At 39.1% G+C, this 20,718-nt stretch overlaps 1 protein-coding gene across 1 annotated transcript; it reads left to right on the top strand.

Moving 5' to 3' along the window:
* The first annotated feature begins 1,028 nt into the window (after positions 1-1,028).
* On the top strand, positions 1,029-18,872 carry ptpa (protein phosphatase 2 phosphatase activator). Its single transcript, XM_037753354.1, has 11 exons — positions 1,029-1,063; positions 1,799-1,896; positions 4,100-4,209; positions 4,747-4,833; positions 5,032-5,157; positions 5,789-5,906; positions 6,900-6,999; positions 7,179-7,303; positions 7,757-7,857; positions 12,987-13,094; positions 17,798-18,872. Exons 2-11 carry the CDS (start codon positions 1,872-1,874, stop codon positions 17,870-17,872), a joined length of 975 nt encoding a protein of 324 aa, XP_037609282.1. The 5' UTR covers positions 1,029-1,063; positions 1,799-1,871; the 3' UTR covers positions 17,873-18,872.
* Positions 18,873-20,718: the final 1,846 nt, after the last annotated feature.

Here is a 20,718-nt window from a genome sequence, read left to right as displayed (position 1 = left end):
GAGCCAAATCCTTGGATCTATTACTCTGTGTCTGGACAAAAAGCTAAATGTCCACTCAAGGGCTAAAATCAGTGAATGCCTTGATATCATGAATACGAACCAACAAATGTATTCGTCATTATCAGAATTGCATATTATAGTACCCACATAAACACATTGTTCTGTAAAACTGGTATTAGCATATTGTCATAAATGTGATCAAGTTTTTTTGACATACTATACTATGACTTTTTAATCACTTTTTATGACAATACTATGCTATGAGATTTTATAAATTTATTCAACAAACTATTCTGACTTTTTTATCACTTTTTTCAACATAATTTTATGACTTTTTCATTTGTTCAACATACTATACTATGACTTTTTTAATCACGTTTTTGGACTTACTATACTGACTTTATCACTTTCTATGACATACTATACTATGACTTTTTTATCACTTTTTTTCTAAATACTATACTATGACTTTTGTATCACTTTTTTTTTCTAAATACCATAATATAACTTTTTGTATTCCTTTTTTTTCTAAATACTATACTATGACTTTTTTATCACTTTTTTCTAAATACTATATTATGACTTTTTATCACTTTTTTGGTAAATACTATACTATCACTTTTTTATCACTTTTTATGACAGACTATATTATCACTTTTTTCGAAATATGACTTTTTTATCCCATTGAATTACTATACTATGACTTTCTTTATAAATTTTTTATCACTTTTTATGACAGACTATATTATGACTTATTAATCACTTTTTTCTAAATAAATTACTATACTATGACTTTTTTTATAACTTTTTCATCACTTTTTATGACAGACTATATTATCACTTTTTATCACTTTTTTGTAAATATTATACTATGACTTTTTTTATAACTTTTTTATCACTTTTTATGACAGACTATAATATCACTTTTTTATCACTTTTTTTCTAAATAAATTACTATTTCCGGTGATATGTTGCCCCACAATGCAATGCGGCAGTAACGACGACGTTCATAACGGACGTTGACAGACAGCTCAGTAACATCAATTAACGCTTCAATTTAACTGTAAGTATAAAAAAAAGACTCCACTTTGCTATAGGCGAAATATACATTTTAAATTAATTAATTATCATAAACCATCGTTTTCGTCTCATGAGGTTGGCACGGGTTACCATGGTTACACACTCCAACTCCAACTGGCAGGGAGGCTCCCAGGAAGTGACGACGTAAATTACAGCTCAGTGCGTCCGAAAATATACATATACTACTGTTTATTTATTTATTTATTTATTTATTTATTTATTTATTTATTATCACTTTTTTCTAAATACTATACTATCACTTTTTATCACTTTTTATGACAGACTATATTATCACTTTTTTATCACTTTTTTTCGAAATATGACTTTTTTTTATCCTTTTGGATTATACCATGACTTTTTTTATCACTTTTTATGACAGACTATATTATGCTATAGGCGAAATATACATTTTAAATTAATTAATTATCATAAACCATCGTTTTCGTCTCATGAGGTTGGCACGGGTTACCATGGTTACACCTCTCCAACTCCAACTGGCAGGGAGGCTCCCAGGAAGTGACGACGTAAATTACAGCTCAGTGCGTCCGAATATATACATATACTACTGTTTGTTTATTTATTTATTTATTTATTTATTTATTTATTTATTTATTTATTTATTTATTTATTTCGGACGAAGCCAAAGTGTTGGAGAGTGAAAATATATGTATATAGTATATACAACATAACCTGTGACGCTATTTCCTGTTACGAACAGCGGAGGGCGGAAATGAGCTCCGGATGTTGTTAAATCTACCGGAAACCCGCGAAGAAGAGTGTTTAGCCTCACCATGGCGGAAACAGAGCAGCAGTCAGGTAAAGAAGCTTTCTACTCAGCATTAAACACACTTCTCTCTCGCTTTCTGCTCTCTTGTGTTAAAAGATAGTAGCTTTAACTACTACACCACCCAGCCACATAGGTCATATATATCTAATTAACTTAGGATGAGCCCAGAAGGAACATCGCAGCTGTCTTTCTCTCAGTCAGAGCCATCCATAACGTTGCATGTTCAATAACTTCAGTTGCCTTTTGGGGCTTGTTATTATTCTATACCAAGTTGAAGTCATGTTTTATTAGCAGTTGTTGTCTAACTCAGTTTGCTTGCTTTACTGTGAGGGAGATGTTAGCTAGCACGTAGTATAGTGAATTTACAGGAGACAGTTTGCAGTGAAACAGCTAGGTAGCACCACTGCTGTTTACTCATTTAGATAGATGGACAGATAGATAGATGTACTTTATTGATCCCAAATTGGGAAGTTATTGGGTTACAGCAGCAGATTATTCAAACAATGCACAGGAACAGTCACCACTAGAGAAATATATCCATAAAATACAAACTATAATACATTATACATCATATATATTAGCAAAGTGTGCAAGATACTATATATATTACTAAAGTATGCAAGTTACTATATACATTACTAAAGTATGCAAGTTACTATAAACATTAGCAAAGTGTGCAAGATACTATATAAATTAGCAAAGTGTGCAAGATACTATATAAGCAAAGTGTGCAAGATACTATATAAGCAAAGTGTGCAAGTTACTATATACATTAGCAAAGTGTGCAAGATACTATATATATTAGTAAAGTGTGCAAGATACTATATACATTAGCAAAGTGTGCAAGATACTATATAAATTAGCAAAGTGTGCAAGATACTATATAAGCAAAGTGTGCAAGTTACTATATACATTAGTAAAGTATGCAAGTTACTATATACACTAGCAAGTGTACAATAACGTACTATATATATTAGCGAAGTGTGCAAGTTACTATATAAAGTAGTAAAGTGTGCAAGATACTATATACATTAGTAAAGTGTGCAAGATACTATATATATTAGCAAGTGTACAATAACGTACTATATATATTAGCGAAGTGTGCAAGTTACTATATACATTAACAAAGTGTGCAAGATACTATATATATTAGCAAAGTGTGGAAGATACTATATAAATTAGTAAAGTGTGCAAGATACTATATACATTAACAAAGTGTGCAAGTTACTATATAAATTAGTAAAGTGTGCAAGATATTATATACATTAACAAAGTGTGCAAGTTAGTATATAAATTAGTAAAGTGTGCAAGATACTATATACATTAGCAAGTGTACAATAACGTACTATATATATTAGCGAAGTGTGCAAGTTACTATATACATTAACAAAGTGTGCAAGATACTATATATATTAGCAAAGTGTGGAAGATACTATATAAATTAGTAAAGTGTGCAAGATACTATATACATTAACAAAGTGTGCAAGTTACTATATAAATTAGTAAAGTGTGCAAGATACTATATACATTAACAAAGTGTGCAAGTTAGTATATATATTAGCAAAGTGTGCAAGTTACGATGTTTTGTTCTTTATTAAAAAAAGAATTAAGGTAGTAAATGTGCAGAACGTACAAGAATATTACAGGACTAAAACAGGATGGAGTCTGGTTGAAACAGAAACTATAAAGTTGAGAGTTCTCTGTTAGACAGAGGTGAGGTGTTTGTAGAGGGTTATTGATTTGGTAAATATTAGGGCTAGGCGATGTGGACAAAATTAAATATCACGATATCTTATATCAAATACCTCGATATCGATATTGCGACAATATTATAGGGTTGACTATTGGTGTTTTTACAAAATATTTACACAATGAGATTTTTGATCAATAATCATCAGTAGTGTTGATATAATTTATATAATATATATTGATATATATAATGACTAAGTGGGTGAAGGCAAATAATAGAACAGCTACAGTAAGTAAAGAAAATGAAATCACTTTACTGTAATGCAGCCTTTAAAACCAGGAAAAGACAACACTTATGCCATATTACGATATCCAAAATCTAATATCGATATATTGCCCAGCCCTAGTAAACATCCACGTCTTTTAAACTCCAGTTTGCAATAAAAATTTATAGTAGACTAAATGAACAATCTCAGATTTAGTGAATACTGGCTGCATGTAATCTGGAATTATCTCCACAATCTGTCTCTTCTTAAACTTCAGGGTCCACTCCTGAGGATGAAGAACCTGAAGTCAAAGACAGCAACACCTTCATGGTACCCAAGAAAGAAATCAGCATGGTGCCTGACATGAGCAAGTGGAAGCGATCTCAAGTAGGTTGCTGCCTGTGGCTGCGTGAACATGTTTCAAAATCGTCCGAGTTTGTTGGACATTCCAAGTACCAAACCAAGAACAGGTTTAGAAATAACATGTAGGCCTCACTCAGTGTGTCAGCCTTTAATACACAATGGTGTTTTATCACAGATTAAAAGTGAATTTGTTATTAAATGAATCTCTTTACAACAAAATGGTTATCATCAGCGGTTATAGGCTTTGTTCACACCTGCAGTTTGGTTCCTGTAGTTGTACATAGGGTTTGTTATTATTTATGATTTTTAGATTGATCCCAAGCAAATTATAATTAAAACCTTGGAAAGTGATTGAAGTTATTACGTTCTTGAGGTGCATTTGTGAAGAGTTTTGTCTGATGTAGTCCATCACAGTGGAACACTTGCCTTACCGTGATCAATATGAATTTAGTAAAAATATTCCTGTTAATATCATAATATTGATTTTAGTTTTTGGGGCAGTTTGTCTGACTACACACATCTTACTGCTTTCCAGTTTTTAACACATCTCTCCTCTTACAGGCGTATGCTGACTACATCGGCTTCGTTCTGACGCTGAATGAAGGTGTGAAGGGAAAGAAGCTCCTTAGTGAATATAAAGTGTCAGAGGTATGTTCAAGTTGTGCTTCTAAAACTGAGGCTCAGCAGAGTGAACCAGCCTGTGTCTGTCTGAGCTAAAAACGCTGGTTTATCCTTTGCTCTTTATTTCTCTTTATACTCTTTAAAGCCATCATGTGATCATGACGACGATGATGATGATGATGATGATGATGATGTTGATGTCACTGTTGTCTTGTTGTGTGACAGACAGTGGAGAAGTTACTAGATCTTTTGGACACTCTGGACCGATGGATAAATGAGACCCCTCCTGTTGACCAGCCATCCCGTTTTGGTAATAAGGCTTACAGAACCTGGTACGGCAAACTAGACCAGGTTAGTGAACACAAACACACACACTTGCAACGGTCGAAGCTTCGACCGTTGCCATAGTATTCGACCTCCAAATCACTATTCGAATGCTTTGTTTTTAAATTTGTTTTTACTTTTTATGTATAAGTATGTAATAATAATGTATAAATCCCAAAATAGCCCATGAAATAAGGAATAATCCCACAACATTATACATATTCAACATTTATTATTAGTTATTCTAAGACGGATATCACTGTTATTTTTGGGTAGAGGTGGGTGTCTGTAGTCCCGTGCACTGAAACGGGGTAGATGGAGACAGACGGACAGAAAATCATGTCAGCCAACTGCGAATAATTCTCACCGAAGCTTCGAAGCCCAAAAAATGGTATTCGGTACAGCCCTAACCAAAACACACCACCTGTTCGTGGCTCTGTTTTTTCTCTCAGAAATACAAAACCAATCTGTCAAACAACGTAGCTCCTCCGCCAAGTTTTATGACTCCAGTTCCGAAAATTCAAGCTTTGTTAATCATGTAATGATCTGAATCACGTGTTACGTCCATTTAAAACTCCCACTTATCCAAATGTGCTAGTTTTAATGTTACCTAACAGCAAATATATTTATACATGTGATGGTGTGTGTGTTTGTGTAGGAAGCAGAGGCCTTAGTGGCAACAGTGCTCCCCGCTGACAGATCTGCTGCAGCTCCAGAGATCGCCGTCTATCTGAAAGAGTCTGTGGGGAACGCCACCAGGATAGACTACGGAACAGGTAATAGTGCTGACTGTGTGTATCTGTAATTCTATACAAAGCACTCAAGTTATTGGACAATATAAAATGACAATAATAACGTAGAAATCAGATGTCCTGTTCACCTAGGCTGGGGGTCTTTGTTGATGTCATCCCTGCCTCTCTTCCTCCTGGTTTCCTGTCAGTTCTCCACTATGAACTATCTAATAGCGGGGAAAGAATGTTGGTGGACCAACCGTTTAAACTAAACATCAAAACCACTTATTGGTTTATATCTAAATGTAACCATATTGATCTATTGCCTAATCCCAGCCTTGCAGTTTTGCTGGCCTATCACAGCTCCTCTAGTGTCATAACTCCGGTAGGATCTGTCATGTTGAGAGATGATTACGTAGCTGCTGCGGTGTTTGTTATATTTCAGAAGTGTGGTGCTTTCTGTAAATTGATACCAGGTGTATCAGACTATAGATTTACTATACAGATAATAATATAGGTTTGGCCACCAGGAGGTGCAGTGATGCACTGCAACTCCATTATAGTCGGCTTGATTCAGAGCTTTATAGAGGCAGCAGGCATTTAGTCCTACAAGGGTGAAGAAACATGAGACCAGGAAAAAGACGGAGTTAAGCTTAAAACACTACACTTTGATTTTTTTATTATTTCAAATGTCTTTTTTTGCAATATGTGTAAATGTCTTTACTTTACTCTACTTTAGCTTTAGCAAAGAAGACAATTGGACAAAAGGCCGATCTATTGAGCAGGCAGGTAGAAGTTAAAGTAGAGGTTGTATCAGTGGTAGTATGTAGACTAAATAACTCATAGTAGCAGTAGTAAGTTGTAAAGTAATAGCTAAAAGCAGATGGTAGCTTGAGTGTCAAGTTGTGTTCATCACATTACTGTCAAATCAAGAAAAGGGCTAACCCTGGGTGGTGAGTTCAAGTGAAGCCAGAATTTGACGGCACACAGATGCTGCTCATGTTTGACGATGTTTGATGTGTACTTTTGTCTTCTCAGGTCATGAAGCTGCTTTCGCTGCGTTCCTCTGCTGCCTCTGCAAGGTCGGAGCTCTCAGGGTAGATGATCAGCTGGCTATCGTTTTTAAGGTTTTTAACAAGTGAGCTGTTCTACTTTTCTGGTCCGTACTGTACAGATAATGTGATGGTTTTGTTTTTTAGTAGGGATGCACCGATCCAACTTTTTCAGTCCCGATACCGATAGCGATACCTGGGCTTTGGGTATTGGCCGATACCGAGTACCGATCCGATACCAGTGTTTAACCGTTTGTTTCTGCAGGTATCTCGAAGTGATGCGGAAGCTGCAGAAGACCTACAGAATGGAGCCGGCTGGGAGCCAAGGTGTGTGGGGACTAGACGACTTCCAGTTTCTGCCCTTCATTTGGGGAAGCTCCCAGTTTGTAGGTAAGAGCCTCACTACAGCAGTTCAGTTAAAACTACTGAAACAGTCCTGTATGTGTGAGGGAGATGCAGACGGGGTGATTGAGGTTGTTGTGATATGATGCTGATGTTACATATGTGTGAGTGACTGTGTAGACTCAATATAACATGTTGGTGGAAACAACAAAAGAGAATTTCATATGTTTAAGTGTGAAAGGAGCCTAAAGGGACACATGGCTAATACAGCAGATGTTCTTACATATTTGTGATGACAAGTAAAAGACCACTCTACTGTGCTAATTAAAAGTCATTGCTGTAGTTCTGTTCATCCTGTGTAATGGATATGAGTCCACATGACACTGACAAAGGTCCACGTCTGTGAATTTCCACAGAGCTGATGCTGATCTCAGTTAATGGGAAGGCAAATGGTGACACCCGGTGGTGAACATGTGCACTCACAGCTCATTCTCCCTTCAGATCACCCAACACTGGAGCCTCGGCACTTTATCGACGAGAGGGTGGTGAATGAGCATCACCAAGAGTACATGTTCCTGGAGTGCATCAAGTTCATAAATGAGGTGAGAAGATGAAACACACATCTGGGTTCTTTATTTACCTGCTCAAACATTCACTTTTAAACAACCAGAGATCTCACTCTGTTTGTACTCTGCATCAGTCAACATGCACACTGCATATTCACTTTACAAAATGGTACTTACTATAGTGTTCTAAGTGAAGGTACTGGGGTGGTCAAAATAACAGGAACACTTCTCATTTAATGTAATTCAGCACAAAAGGAATGAAACACATCCTCCCTTGTAATGCTTCTAATGTTTTCAAATGTATGGTAAATTGAGTCATACTATGGTGGCTTTGTACTCCATTGTATTATAAAATAACAACAATTTATTACTTCAAAGCCGCTAGCAACTCGCTGGTGAACATAGTGGAGCATTTAGCAGCTAAAGAAGCAGATATTTTTTCTATATGTTGCCTAGTGTCTGCTGGATGTGTAAATAGACAACTGGTTGCCATAACAACTTTCTAAGGTGATGATAGAGGGTTATGTTGACAGCTTGTTGCGCTGCCCCCAAGTGGCCGAAAGAATAACGAGTACAGGTTTAACACAAATTGAGACTCCTTCTTTTTTTAGTTTTCCTAGATTTTATATATATATATATTAATATTAGTTTGGTCTTGATTCCAAAAATGTATGGTATAAATCCCATATTTAATATTGTGTATGTAAGCTTTTCAATCGCAATGCAAGAGGAAAGCTCTTTAATCCAAAGGTTGGACAACGATGGACAACAAATACTTTTCCAATGTCTAGCAATAAGACGCTTCGCTTGTATTAGCCAAAGGTCATGAGTTCTCAGGGCCAGTGCTTCTGGGATAAGACCAAGGATACAAATCTCTGGGCTCACAGGGATTTTTTTTTCTGGATGATGTTAGAGATTGTGTCGATTATTCCTTTCCAAAAATCCTGTATGTGTTTACACTTACACAGATGCAATGAAACAGGGTTCCTTTCTCCGTTCTACATTTTATACAGTTGTCTGGGATATCAGGATTGAATTTGTTGAGTATTTCAGGAGTGACGTACGTTCTCATAAACCAATTATATTGGATCAATTTAAATCTAGAATTAAGAGATAACATTTGTGCTTGATAACAAGCCTTTTCTCATTCATGCTCTGTATAATATCCGTCTGAAGATCCTCTATCCACGCCATTCTTTTATAATTTGAGCATTCTGTAGACGCCTTTACCAATTTTCCGTAACTTAAATTATTTTCTTACTGTATCCTATTACTGACCCGTGGGATATGTTTTATCAAATGACATATTTATATATATATATATATTTAATATACTTTAAGTAGACATTGTACTTATTTTGTACTGATTTAGCTGTTGGAAATGAATTAGTCCAGGAAAAGGAAGACGGGGTGGGGAAGGCAGATGGATTGTGTTGGTAGAGTGCCAGAGCAGGAACCATGCGCTTTGTTTTTGGTTTCGATAGGAAAAGGAGGGGAAGGATCCTTTTCCTCCTTCCCACTCAGACGCACCTCCTCCTTCCCTCTCTTTCCTCCTCCTCCTCCTCCTCTTCCTGCTGTTTGACCTCTCCCTCCTCCTCACGGTCATGAAAGGATGCTGCTGTTGTGTCAAGAAGGGAAGAAGGGCCTCCGTGGTTCTCCTTGTACAGTTTTTTTTGTGATTTTTCTCGTCTTTTTTCACTTGTCTCTTTTGTTGTGACTATGTTTTAGAGCTCAAAGACGATAAACAGAAAAAGAACCTGCAAATATTTTGATCATTAATTAATTGTTTCAGTCATTTTGCGACCATAATACCAAACGTTCTCTGGGTCCAGCTTCTCCAGTGTTCGGATGTGCTGCTTTTCTCTGTTTAACATCATTCTAAACTGAATATCTTTGAGTTTGGGATTGTTGTTCAGACTGGCTGAATACTGTATTTATCATATGATTACAGTTATGAGTGATGCACTGGGGCTAATAGACTCAAGGATAGAGGTCTCATTGTGTGGGTGTTCCTGCGTTGTCACTGGTGCTGTTGTGTTCGACATTGTGTTCCACGATGTTTTCACTCTCACATTGTTATACAATTAGTTATTATGAGTGAATGTTGTTCGAGTTGTCATTCTGATTTTAAGTTCTGTAGTTTATAAACCACAATTTAAAATGAAATGTGTCAATCCAAGTAAATACAGTCTGTAAATGCAAATACATTACAAACATTTTAGTGCTGAAATGACAAATTCCCATCATAACGTCAGAAAGGGTTCCATAGGCCCGGGTCGGTCCGCTTCAGCTGCGCTGTGCCGTGGTCCTGCTTGGTAGCAGGACTGACCACGGCCGACCCGCAGCGGTCTCTTACTGCGTCCCGGGTGTCTGTGCTGCAGGTGAACAACTTTACCTTTTGCTGTGCTGTGCTGTGCAGCGGAAAAACACACACCATGCCAGCATGGCTGACTGCTCGCGGCCGTTCACGGCACGGCTCGGCACGAGGAGCTAAATGCCATACTTCCACTGATCTTTCAAGTAGAGTTTGTCTTTTTGTTCATAGCATCCCAGATTATATTTAACGCTTTGTTTTTCATCAACAATCATCATCCACGTGTATGTGTTGATGTTGAGGTCAGCCGTTCTAGTGGCGGAGCATCGTAAAACACTTCATTCAAACAAAATAAAACTCACCAAAACCGTCGTCGTTAGTATTTCCAACAATCACCAACTCTGGTTTGGTCGAAATAAACTCTTATTTCACAGAGATTGATGTGAAAATATGCCGTGCTGTTCAGAGGATGAGATCCGCGCTTATGCAGATGATCGGAGGAGACCGGCGGCGTTGAAAAAAAGCCTGCCCTTTCACAACTACTCGCTGACTGCTAACGTTACTCGCGTTTAATAGCAGTCTACTTCTGTGCCCGAGTACGGTACGGAGCGTTCACACTAATGAAACAAACTGGACTTTGGGGGCAAGTGTACTTGGGTCCGGGCCCAGGTCCCTGATGTGAAAGCAACCTAAACGTTCCAGGACAATACCAGTTTCTGATTGGCTAGTAGGTGAACACCTTGAATGTGGTTCCAGTCAACCAATACCCATATAACAGATAATATTTAACTGTGGGTAACCATAGCAACAATTCTGAGGCTTAATAGTTAATACCTCTGAAATCGACCTAACTGAGGTTTAAAATATGGGTTACAAAATATGTTTTTTTTGTTAGGTGAGTGAAACAGAATAAACACAATAAGACGCTTTGAGGCGTTCTTTCCTCTCGGATCTATTACTCGCCTTATTCACTCTTTAGTTAACTGGAGCTCAGACAGGCCTCGGAGCTTGCACCGTTCCATATGCACACCCGAGTCCCTATTCACACACATGTGGATACTTCAAACTCATGTTCTTTTTTTTTTGATTCACACACAAGGCTCTAGTGTGCGTGTGTGTGTGTGTGTGTGTGTGTGTGCGCCGTCCTAAACATGAGTCACTTCCTTCCCCACATGCTGCTGTGAATCACTCCTTCCTCCAGGGAATACGGGCTGTCTCCACCCCCCTTTTCCTCCCTCTTCCAATGCCCTTCCCCCATGTGTTCTCATGCGAGGCCCTGGAAAGTGTCTAGAGCTGTGTGTGTGTGTGTATGTGTGTGTGTGTGTGTGTATGTGTGTGTGTGTGTGTGTGTGTTCGGGGTTGGGGTGATGGAAAAAGGAGGGGGTTGTTAGATTGATGCCCCTGGGTTTGGGTTCCCCTGCCTCTTGGGAAAAATGGTGGGAAAACGGTCCATAGTCTTCACTTCATTCAGAGGTTTCTGAATTCATACATTTATTTTTGTCAGTCTCACTTGTTACCGTGACTGTCCACCTTTTGTTCTTCTGTATATTCCTACTATTCGTTGTCTGTCCATAAGCCAACAACACACTGGTTGTTGATTCCAGGATGTATTATTGTTATTTAGGTGATTGCTGATTACATTGCTGAAAGTATTCAATGCAATAAGACAGCAATGTCATTTTTTTCACTTTTCCATTATAAGGGTTTGATTGAGGAAAACAGGCAGCCTGTTGTGTTTCATATTGTTTTCAGTCCCGCTCGTGAATTTTTTTTTCAGCCTCATTTTACACATATTATCTTCAGGAGAACAAACGATAAAAAATGATAAAAGAGCCAAACAATTATAGAGAGCTGAAGTCCCGCCCCTTCCGGTGGACAAAAAAAGAATGACTCCAAATACATGCTAATGTTGCTTGGTGTCTGCTGGATGTCTAAATAAGCAACTTAGGCCCTGTTCAGACCTGGTATTAACATGCGGACAGCTTTAAGTACAGGTTTGAATGCACTCAAGACGCATTGAGGACGCATGAGATCAGATCTCATAGACAACAGCTGGACGGCAAACTCCAGATCAGCTCTTACTGCTTGTTTTCCTCTAGTCTGTGAAATCTTGCAGATGCCATTAGGAGCGCCGGAGGACACAGAGGCACATGATTTTTTTTCAGATTACCAGATCATATTTGCTCCATTTCTACCCACTGCAGCTTTAAGTGTACACGTCCTTCATTGTCACTAGTGCTGCATTTCTCACATTCCCTTGCTGAACCAGTAGTTCCCTTTTAAAAACTACAAAATCTACTGTAAAAATCGGACTTGGATATAAAAAGGTTGTCATCTGTTCGTCGATTTTGAGAAAAGCAGCTTCAGTCAGCTTGAATTCAGATATTTGCAGTAGATTCCAATGGTGACCCATTTTCACTGCGTCAAAACGAACAAAAGTTGTCCATAGAAACTTCTCAAACCACTCCTGCCACTTCTCCACTGTCAATCAATAAAAACTCACTATGTGCCAGACTAGGTCTTTTTCTGCCATGAAAATGGGTCATCACTGGGAGCCACTACAACGGAGTCGGCTGAACAAACTCTAAACTTTTTGAAAGCCACTTTTCCAGCCTACAGAGGGAGTGCTTCAGACTCTTTTTAGAGGACCAAACCTGTGTCATGCAATAGAATGAACTAAAGAGATGAACTGTGGTTTAGATGCTAATCAAAGGTTGGAGTTAGATGGTTATTGGGTGTCATTTTGTGACTTAAGCCTGCACACAAACATACACTGTGCCTGCTGATGACCAGATGTTTCTCACTTGTACCTCTTTCACCTCATCTTTGTCACTCTTTCTCTGTTCTGTAGATGAAGACGGGTCCGTTTGCAGAGCACTCCAACCAGCTGTGGAACATCAGCGCTGTTCCTAACTGGGCCAAAGTCAACCAGGGCCTGGTCAGAATGTACAAGGCTGAGGTACGCTCGCTTCGTTCTCTCTCATCATCACTGATCGGTCCAATTCTTCAGTGGTTTCATAAAGCTTCACTTTAGTATCATTGTTTGTAATCTCGGCTGACCAGAAACTAAAAACACTAAAAAGAAGAAAAGAAGTTAAATTACAACTTACATAGAAAACCACAAAATTTCTGCATCTATAGACGATATCTTTGTCAAAGTTTGTGCTCTCCTTTGCTAATGAGCTAATACCTTACCACAGTGAATTGGAGGGAATGCATTTGTTCCATGTGCTCCTGTCTGTTCTGACTGTAGACCATGCTGCATCTCTTTGGTGGAGCAGTTCAAGCTCCAGCAGAGAAGGGTTATATAATAACGGAGGGAGTGACACAGATATATATATTCATCCAGTTTGGACTCTCCAGTTCTCTTGGTGTTCCCTCAAAGGTCAGCACAGCGGCTTTAAAATTGGTGCACAGGGCCAAATAGAGAAGCGAAGTCCTGCCCCTTCCGGTGGACCCCATGGGACCTTATTTAAATAAATGTTTTTTATGGTAGTCAATGGAGAGAGATAAATCATTTTTTGATCCCGTTTGAATGCGCCATATGATGTTTGTCGATATAAAAGATAATTTTGCAAGTCAAGAAAGTCTCAGTTCGTTGTAAAACTGTTGAAGTATCAAACTGAAAATACGTAGTTAGAAAGACGACACACCCTAAAGTCGCGTAAGTGACGTCTCTCTCTCTGAAGCTACAATGCCTGTGTGTTTCATACTGGGATGTACTCACACCAGCAACGGGTCTGACTCGTTCTTTCACTTCCCGGCTGATAAAAAGACCAGGAGTCGCTGGATAAAACACATCGGGTAAGATAACGTTACATTTGTGCGTGGAACATAGCTAAATTAGCTAGCTGGCTAGTGTTGGTGACGTATGTTGTCTGAGACGAGAGATGTGGTTCACTGAGCGGTTTCACACAAAACTAAATGATACAACGACAAACCCGCGACGAACTGCGACTTTCTTGACCTGACAAAATATGTTTTGAATTGACAAACATCATATGTGTGATTCATGGTGTAATTCAAACGGGATCAAAAAATGATTTGTCTCTCTCCGTTGACTACCGCTCATATTTTTTCTGAAATAAGGTCCCGTGGGGGTCCACCGGAAGGGGCGGGACTTATATGCTCTCCATTGTGTTCTGTTCATTCATGCTGCTCTACCTTCGTGCGGGCGTCTTCCGGTCTGGCCACTAGTCATGTGATTTACCAACGCAGCGGGACGTTGCGTTACGTTTCTCCAGAAGTTGATTCGGTTTCAACTTATCGCTGCAGGCCGCTGTGTTTTTTAAATTTGTTATTTTTTCGCCACCCCCTGCCGTCCCTACCGCCGCAGCCTAAACGCACAGAACCGGTGTGAATGCAGTCTAACAGACTGGCTCTTTTAGTAGTACAGGAGAGAGAGGCAGGAAAGGGTTAAGAGTGGAGTGGAGAGAATGGAATTGTGTGTGTGTGGGGGTGGTTGGGGGTGGGGTTGGGGGGATGTCTAAGCCCGTTCTCCCCGCCTGCATGCCCACATCCTGTGTTTTCCAGAGCAGCCTGTGAGTCTTCCCAAAGAGCTGAGGGGCCAAGCTGTCTGCCTCCCCCCCCCCTCCTCCCTCCTCCCTCCCTCCCTCCCTCCTCCCTCCTCCTCCGTTTGCCGTTCCCTTCATTAAATCCTCCCCTCCCTCTGTCCCGACCTTCCTCCAAGCCTGGAGCAACCATCAGCAGACTTGCATTCCTCTCTCCCTTTTCGTGGCCCCACACAGGGTTTTCGGCAGAGAGTTGTACTAGACCTAGAAAGAGCACAATCCACCATTTTCTGTCTGAGAGAGGAGGCGATTCTGGGGCCTCGTCGTCTGATCGGAACATAAACTGATTGCTTGAAATTACACACTTTTGCACATTTTATCCCATTTACTACCAGTCATGTATAAGTGGATTTTTTTTTCCTTCTCCTTCTCCAGGCAGTTCATTTCAATGTTCTATACAAAATCTACTTGCACAGACTTGCTTGAGCTGATAATTCATCACCGTGAACATCATGTCTGATTTATTGTTGTCAAAGACGAGCGAAGTCTCAACAAGTTAATTTACATACTGGAGAGAAATGGATGAATTCCAAAAGGAAACTCGTTAAACACACGTTAACAGATAAGGCTGGTGTTATTCTATAGTTTTCTCATTGATAAATCGTTTGAAAGGATGTCACCCAGTGCAACAGCATGGCTCATTGGTGTGTTTTTAATCGTTTTTGGGGTGGCTGTGGCTCAGGGGTTAGAGTGGGTCAATGTCAACAAGGTTGGCGGTTCGATCCCCCGGCTGTCTGCATGTCGAAGTGTCCCGGAGCGAGACACTGAACCCCAAGTTGCTTTTCGGGAGCTTTACAGCAGCCCACTGCTCCTAATGCTGTTTATATTTTTTATTTTGCACAAATTAAGACGACACAAACATAACGAAAACATAAATATAATACAGTGCAGGAAGAAGCACACAGGGCTTATCTCAAGCCTCCACCTAGAGACAAGATTAATATACAGAAATAATATGACTACATGATAGTGATGACAAACAATTAGAACAAGATATATACAATAACAATATAATATTGAATAAAAAAGACAAGAAGTGTGCGTGATGTGAATAAGCAAATGTGTGTGCGTGTAAGTGTATGGATTGTGTTTGTGAAGGGGATATTGGTTTAAACATCTACATTGACTTATGGGCAATAGAAATCAAACATACATGAACAACATGGGGAAACAACAAATTAGAAAACAGCAATTAAATGACCCTTTAATCAATTTTTGAAACATTTAATAGATGAACAGTTTTTTGATAGATGTTAAAAACTGCTCCATAATTTGGTCCCCCTAAATCTTATTGAAAGTCGACCTCTACTAGTGAGGAATTTAGGAGGATGAAGATCTAGAGAGTGATGGGTTGAGTAAGAATGGACCTGAGAATTTGCTTTAAAATAGGTCTTGAACTGCTCAAGAATATTCCCACCAGAAAGTATAAATAAAAACACGTATTTGAGAAATATTGATGTCATAAATAGTAAGAGAGTTTCTGAAACATGCAGGGATCCCATTTCATGTATGTCACCATAGTGATAAGTTTTTGACAACAATGGTACAAAGGAAGAAGAGATATGGATGGCTTTCCTAGGTAGATTGACAATAAGGGGGTTTCTGAGCAGTTTCCAGAACACAAGTGCTCGCAATCCAATCGCCGAAAAATGCAATTCTTTCAGAAATCTCCAAAATGTCAAAAGTTTTTGATACCAAATCACAGCATGGCTTTTTCTATGGTGTTCCTCAAGGTTTTGGTGTCTTAATGTGGTATTTTGGAGGGATTATTGATTATTTTTTTAAATTCTTGAGTGGTAAAAAATGGTTAAATTTAGCACCAAATCTGTATAACAAATGGTATCAACCCAAAAATTGCTGCAACAACATATGAGACATAATAAATCATGAGAATGACCATCATATGCTTCCATAATAATGTTCTAAACCCATATACACTTTTACAATTCATTTTTAGTATTAGTACATTTTTAGTACATTTTAGTATTTCTGATTTATGACTAGAACAACTTGACACACAGTGCTGAGCTGCATCTCAAATTAATCTTCAGGTTCTCAGCTTTCAGATGATGTACACCACTTCTATGTGACATCTACTGTTGACCTGCTATCTCTCCCTAAAGACCTCCTGTACCACTCTAAAAAAAAGACAAAAACGGGTCTGTTGTGGGTCTCAGAGGGTTAAACACTGTGTTCTGTAGGAAGAGTCAGAAGTGTGTGTGGTTTGTTGGTAACAGGGACTGTAGCATACAGAAACACTGGTGAACTTCACTATAGAGCACCCATCAAATGTGGATCAAGTTAGGAGACGTGTCATCAACGGGTTTGCCATAACTCTGAATCTATGTTAATACATTTAATTTCGAGTATGATGGTCACTGAATGTTTTGTGTGATCTGTGTGATCGATGACACTTAGATGATTTTACACATTTTCATTGATTTAAATATGTGTTTGGACCAAAGGTCTCTGAGGCATGTGTTTCCACCCCAGTTGTGCCCAGATGATCATGACTGATAGTGTCACTGCGCAGACAGACTGAGCACAAGAGTTCACTTCCACTGTGCTCCCCCAGCACAGCACAGCCTCCCAACCCCCACCGCAGACACCCACCACCCCCACCCACCGCCGCCGCTCCCCAAAACCATGTCAGTACGCACCCAGGGCTTCCTCCAGGCCGATCCACAGCCATTTTGAACAAAGTGAAAGGAAAGAGGGAAGAGTTAACAAGCAACACTTTAGGTCATGGCTAACTCTCGGTTTAAAGGTCCCATTTCGTGCTCATTTTCAGGTTCATACTTGTATTTTGTTTTTCTACTAGAACATGTTTACATGCTGTAATGTTCAAAAAAACCTTTATTTACCTCATACTGTCTGCCTGAATATACCTGTATTTTTAAGAGATTACATTTGAACACATCATGATAACGTTGTAATTTACCTTCGCCCAATAGTCATTTTTTACTGAGCAGAGCTTGAACGTTTCATAATTGTAACTCAATGGCACCTCCTTTAACGTTAGTAGCTTCACACAATGTTCCACGCTGTCTTTCATGTTGGTAAAACAGTCCTCTCTTCTTTTTTATTCCAGTGTTTGGAGAAGTTCCCGGTGATCCAGCACTTCAAATTCGGTAGCCTGTTGTCCATCCAGCCGAGCAAGCCTTGACACTCATGCCACGCACACGCACACGATGGAAAAGACCAAAATCCCGACAGTTGGAACCAACAGTTTTCCCCGTTTCCTCCGGCATCCTCACATGCAAATCCAACAGTAGCAAAATCAACCACATGTAGTATGACAACACGCATCCCCCACATGTGCACGCATGTGGTCCGGAAAGCTAGTAGGCCATCCATAACTTGAATGCAGTGCATGTTGTGGATGACCTTTTGTGATTTTGGAACTTATTTATATTTTTTGTCATTTTATTTATATAATGATAGAGTTTGAATCAGGCTCCTTTTTTTGAGGGTTTTTTTTTTTTTTTTTAGTGCTTGAATTTACCTCAAAGTGTGGATCTTCATGAGCCGTAGTGAGTCGATACAAACTTTGCGTGACTTTTTCAAAACCCTTTTTCATAATTTCTTTTGCTTTTAAGGCCAAATGTTTTAATTTTGTTTCAAATATACCAATATTTTAATTACCAACTTCATCCCAACATATTAATAATTCGCTAAGAAATAACTGTGTGGGTGTTTTTTTCTTAAACAAAATGTCTTGACAGTTCATTGTCTTGCTCAGATGAGAAAGGACAAGATGTTTAAAGCTTCCATAACAGCTCATCCAAAATGTACAGAATTTCATTGACCATAATTTCATGAAAAAGTGAGTTTAGGTAAGAATCTTTGCATGAAATCTCTTTTATTTTGCCCCTTACAGTCTGCTCCCTTACCAGTCACTGTCACTAATCTATGCCCATCATAGCCCAGCAGTTCAGTGAGAGTTAAACATTGTAAATTGACAAACCATACTTGAATAAATTCTTGTGGTTGTGCTGTGCAGCTTTTTCCTGAACCCAGGTGAAATATTGTAGTTGTTTTTTTTACCCCCAGGTTTTAAATGTGATGCATTCTGCGTGTGTTTCAATTTATGGCACATTTAAAGAACAAAGGTTTGTGCTTTTAATTTAATAAAATAAACGCTATTTTTGTGTGATTACATTGCACCTGATTTTAAATTTCTCATCTTCTATCTGGTGACGCGACCCATGAATTTTGTTCTCGGTTTCCATGTTGAAGCCGCTACATGTACAGTTTGAGAATGTCCTGTTCTTAACTGTTGCAACTAAAGACCTTTGACTCCTTGATAAGTTTCCTAGAATATCAGATTCAGCGCCATAATTGTGCTTGATTTGAATATATGTTCGTAATTGGAAAATAGACTTTGACTTGCGTGTGACCCAGAGATGAACCCAGCAGTGAGGCAGATGGATTCTGAGATGAGGAGAGAAAGTGTTGAATATTACATGAGTAAGGATACTTTACTCCTTCATGTGACGGATGATTTTTTTTTTTTTGTGGTTACCAGGAGTAGGGGAACTCCGATTCATGTCAGATTTACAATTCCAAAACAACATGTAACAGTCCTTTTTTTTTTTACTTACTACAAGTCCTCATAAGGACCGGGCTGGAATTCCCCTTACGTACAGGATGTTGGACTGCAGCGGAGAGAACTGAGCACAGCGGTCCAAAAGCGACTGAGGGACTTTGTTGTTCAACTAGAACAGCAGCTGTGAAGGAGTGAAATGTCATCAGGTGAGACGCTCTACTGATGAATCAGCTTAGTATCATGAGCTCCTGCTCCTTGACTCACTGCTTTATTCAGCCAATCCTCTTCACCTCACAATCATCAGTAGTTGTATTTACCAGGACTTTGTGTTCAGTCCGGTGCTAAATATATCTCAAGAACTGGTGCACTGAAAAAGACACCATGTACAAAAAACTGGAACCCAGGCTTAAAGGGACTGTATGTAACTTTTTACACATGAATTTTTTTTTTTTTTGCAAATGAGGGAACAGGTTGTAACCTAAAAAATTAGACCTTCAGCGACTTTCTGTGTTTCCTCTATCAGCCTGTAGACTGCTTTTAATGTGAAGGACTCGGGTCGGTGTCCCAGCGGACGTGACATCATGCACACTCGTGTGTGCCTACTCTCTTTAACGCAGCTACAGGGATAGCTAACGATAGCTAACAGTTGGTTAAAAATGGAGTCCTCTAACGCCAACAAACGACCAGACTCCAACACAAACTCCACGGAAGCACAAAAAACTCAAAGTTAAATCTAGTGAAACCCGTCTTGCAAAACAGGAATGTGACCGACGTCGGGCGAAAACTAGGATCAACATCGGCCAGGCCTTCGATTCAGGGAGGGAGCTTCGTTCGGTTTTAGGTATTAAAACGGACCCCCGGATGGCAAAATTCCTACTGGACAGTCTTTACTGCAAAGCATGTGAAATAAATAGTGATATTGTGGTTTTAGCTGTGTGTTGCCTTGCTTTTTTGACTGAAGTTTGCTTGCGTCTACGTAGCAACAGGACGCTGACTGTCGTTGACTTTACGGCCACAAGTGTCGCTGTTAACAAGCAATTTCTGATTCTTACATTGAGTCCCTTTAAACTCCACTGTTTGTTCCTGTCAACAGTCTGAACGTGTTGCTCAACGCTACACGTGAGCTGCCTACTCAACATCCTCAAAAAAATCAACATGGCATTTTCTCACAATCAAACTGGTGAACCATCTTTACTTCTTTAAAGCTGCTGTAGGCAGAACGTTTTTGGCATCATTGGGCAAAAATTCCATAATAACCTTTCAGCATATTAATATATAACATATAATTCAAGTGTTCTGAGAGAAAACTAGACTTCTGCACCTCCTCATGGCTCTGTTTGCAGGCTTTAAAAAATCTAAAGACTTTGGCCAATCACAGATCATTTCAGAGAGGGAGAGCGTTCCTATTGGCTGTGCTCCAGCTGGTGGGCGGTGCATGGTATTTCCTCAAGAGATCTCAACAT

This window comes from Sebastes umbrosus, chromosome 19, assembly GCF_015220745.1.
Source record: "Sebastes umbrosus isolate fSebUmb1 chromosome 19, fSebUmb1.pri, whole genome shotgun sequence".
Classification (NCBI taxonomy): Eukaryota; Metazoa; Chordata; class Actinopteri; order Perciformes; family Sebastidae; genus Sebastes; species Sebastes umbrosus.
The sequence above is the reverse complement of the archived record's forward strand: the minus strand, read 5'-3'. Positions and strand labels throughout refer to the sequence as shown.

Excerpts from the sequence above, each read along its gene's own strand:
- ptpa (XM_037753354.1), top strand. The coding sequence starts at position 1,872 with ATGGCGGAAACAGAGCAGCAGTCAG. Across the intron at positions 5,907-6,899 it reads CAGGATAGACTACGGAACAG|GTCATGAAGCTGCTTTCGCT; the intron begins GTAATAGTGCTG and ends TTGTCTTCTCAG. Across the intron at positions 13,095-17,797 it reads TCAGAATGTACAAGGCTGAG|TGTTTGGAGAAGTTCCCGGT; the intron begins GTACGCTCGCTT and ends TTTTTATTCCAG.